At 32.9% G+C, this 2,808-nt stretch overlaps 1 protein-coding gene across 1 annotated transcript in view; it reads right to left on the bottom strand.

Annotated features, from left to right (window-relative positions):
• Positions 1-2,434, bottom strand: part of Fbxl5 (F-box and leucine rich repeat protein 5) — a gene marked incomplete at its 5' end in the record, with an annotated part of 30,413 nt that extends 27,979 nt beyond the window's left edge. Inside the window, 1 exon segment of the mRNA XM_055624064.1 lies at positions 2,219-2,434. Within this exon segment, the coding sequence (XP_055480039.1) occupies positions 2,219-2,434 (216 nt within the window).
• Between the last annotated feature and the right edge of the window lie 374 nt (positions 2,435-2,808).

A 2,808-nucleotide genomic window follows, 5' to 3' on the forward strand; every position in this document is an offset into this window, starting at 1 on the left:
CACACACACACACACACACACACACACACACACACACACACACACACGTGATGGTTATGGACTCATCCCTCTGGAACTATAAACTCCAAAGAAACCCTTCTTAGTTTTCTTGGTCATGGTGTCTTATAACAGCAATAAAAGGTAACTAAAACAAGTACTCTGTTGTGACCTGTTTTTCTTTTAAATAATTTATTCAATTATTTCTAATATTCAGTTCAATGTTGTACTTTCCTGAGATTTTTACACATCCCTAAACATATCCATATGTATGGCTTCCAATTCCACTTATATGTTAATTATCGAATTTGCTTTTCACACTAATTCACTCTTTCTGCTCTTCAAATCCATCAATTCCTTCTCTTATTAATAAATGCACATTTGTTCAGAATAAGCCTTAATCCTTAGCCTTCTTCCACATACGAAGTCCAATATAATTCTTACTCGTTTCTCTTTCTCCTTTTCTCTTCCACTTTGTATAATCCCAGTACTCCATTGATCTCAGGTCATACATAATTGCGAAGCATGTCCCTTTCCCTATAGTTTCAACAAATCACTACTTTGGTTCTAAAATTACTGGCTACATAATACAAGAATATAATATAAAATACCAAGAGTACAAAGAAATATTCAATAGAACAGTAAATCTCCTTTTTCCTATTATCCAATGTTTCCTCTAATTACCTCTCCTCTGCTTATCTACCAACTGTTCTTCCTTCTAGTAATTATGAGTAAAATTTCTCAATAATGGCTTGAGTGTTTTTTTGTCCTTTGAAATAAATCTCCCCCCTTCTGAATCATTTTTCTAAAACAAAGTATCTAAGTGAAGGGTATATGTTAGCTTGATGGAGTTATAACTTACTTCTATGGTACACTGAACTGAAAGGGTTAAACTAAGATTAACTTCCAAATATTGTATAAGACAAATATAATTAAGAAAATGTACATACATCACTATCCTATACTGCACTCACAAATGTATTTCATTTTTCAATATTACTTTATTTTTGTTGCGCTAAAATGTTACTCTGAACCCTAATCATTTTCTTTTTCAATATTATTTTACTTTTGTTTTTGAGATAAAATCTATGTACTCGTGGCTGGCTTTGAACTAGTGACCCTCCTGACTATTGGATTTCAGACAAGTACCACTATTCATGCCATACAACTGAAACTGTCTTCTTTAACTATTCTGCTTACTACAATAGAGAAAATAAAATACAGTAACTGTAGCTGCCATTCAATTGGTTATTTTTGTTTATTTTTTTTTCCACTGCTACAGACTGAAGTCAAGGCCTTGCTCATCATAGGCAAGAACTCTACAACTGAATTACATCTTCCACCTTCAATTTTATTTTGTTAGTTTTTATCTTGTTTGAGGATGGGTCTCAATATGTAGCCGTGGCTGGCCTGAAACTCACTATGTAGAACAGGCTGACCTTGAACTCACAAGGATTCACCTTCTTTTGCCTGGTCCCATCTTAAATTTTAAATAAAATGTATGGAACAGAAGTGTTACTCATTCTAAACAAAATTTATATCTTTAGTCACCAGTACCTGAATTAATAATTTTTTAAAGAATTCAGAAAATGTGTGCAACAATTTCATGGTAATTAAAATTTTAACTTATAAAACTTTAAAATCTGGTAGTCAGTATTCACCAAAAAATTAAAAAAAAAAAACAAAACTTTATTAGGAATTAATAAAAAGCCAGTTTCCAAAGCCTCTCAAAAGACTAATCCAGACCCCTGAGTCCCTCTTTTCAGGTAGGTCTGACTGTAGACTCTTCCTTATCCTCTCAATTTCATTTTTGTAAGAATCCTGCTGAGTCAGTTTAGGCACAGTATGTGACTATGGCAGTATCTGATCAAACTCCTCACTACTACTTCAGGCACAAAGATTTAACACTATGTTAACACTATGGCCTATCTTCAGCAAAAATACTATAGAGTTGATTCAACAAGAGTCCTCCTGGTCCTCTTAATTTTCCACCCACTTGTTCTTTGTTTCTTGGCCCGTAACTCCTAGTTTTTCTTGTATTGAGATTTGAGCTTTATCTTTCTGTCTTACAAGCCTCCACTATAACCATTCCTCATTTACAGCCTTCCTAACTATCATGAATAAACGATAAATCTTTTCCCAAAATACACTAAAGTTGCTAACAAAAATTACAACAGGTGACACTATTTTTAATAGTTACGTATCAATTTTTGCAACTCACCTTAACATTCTTCAGCCCCTTTTCAAAGAGACTAAGCATCTCAGAGAGTTTGTTGTCAGAATGAACATTATAAATGGTCTGACTGCGTTGCTGAAGTAAACCAATAATGTATTCATTTTCAATTTGCTCATGCATTTTAAACTCCTTGAAAGTAGCATATAAAGACTGGAGAAGAGCACGGAAGTCATTGTTATTGGAGAAGTTGGTTTTAGAAAGCTGAATAAAAATTTAAAAAGACATAGTTAGTAGATGCAATTATGAAACAATGTAACAAGAAACATTCAAATGTATAGCTAAATTATTATGTTAAAACACAAATAAAGGAAATTCATAAAATAAAAATTTAAATAGCTGTAAAATTTAAAAGTACCATCGACCAGGAAGCTGCTGGTTGGCATTCTCAAGTACTTGATGATACAAGGGGGAGGGAAGCACAGTTTATTTAAATAAAAATGATCAGATCCAGTTCCCTCCAAGAATAAAAAATCCATTACTCTCTCTGTATTATAAATAGAGGCAGGTTCACCAAAAGCACATATATTAGAAGAATAAACTTAGAATAATGTGGCTTCTGTTTCCCTGTTCAAAAT

This window comes from Psammomys obesus, unplaced genomic scaffold, assembly GCF_907164565.1.
Source record: "Psammomys obesus unplaced genomic scaffold, mPsaObe1.curated_primary_1811, whole genome shotgun sequence".
In the NCBI taxonomy this organism is placed as follows: Eukaryota; Metazoa; Chordata; class Mammalia; order Rodentia; family Muridae; genus Psammomys; species Psammomys obesus.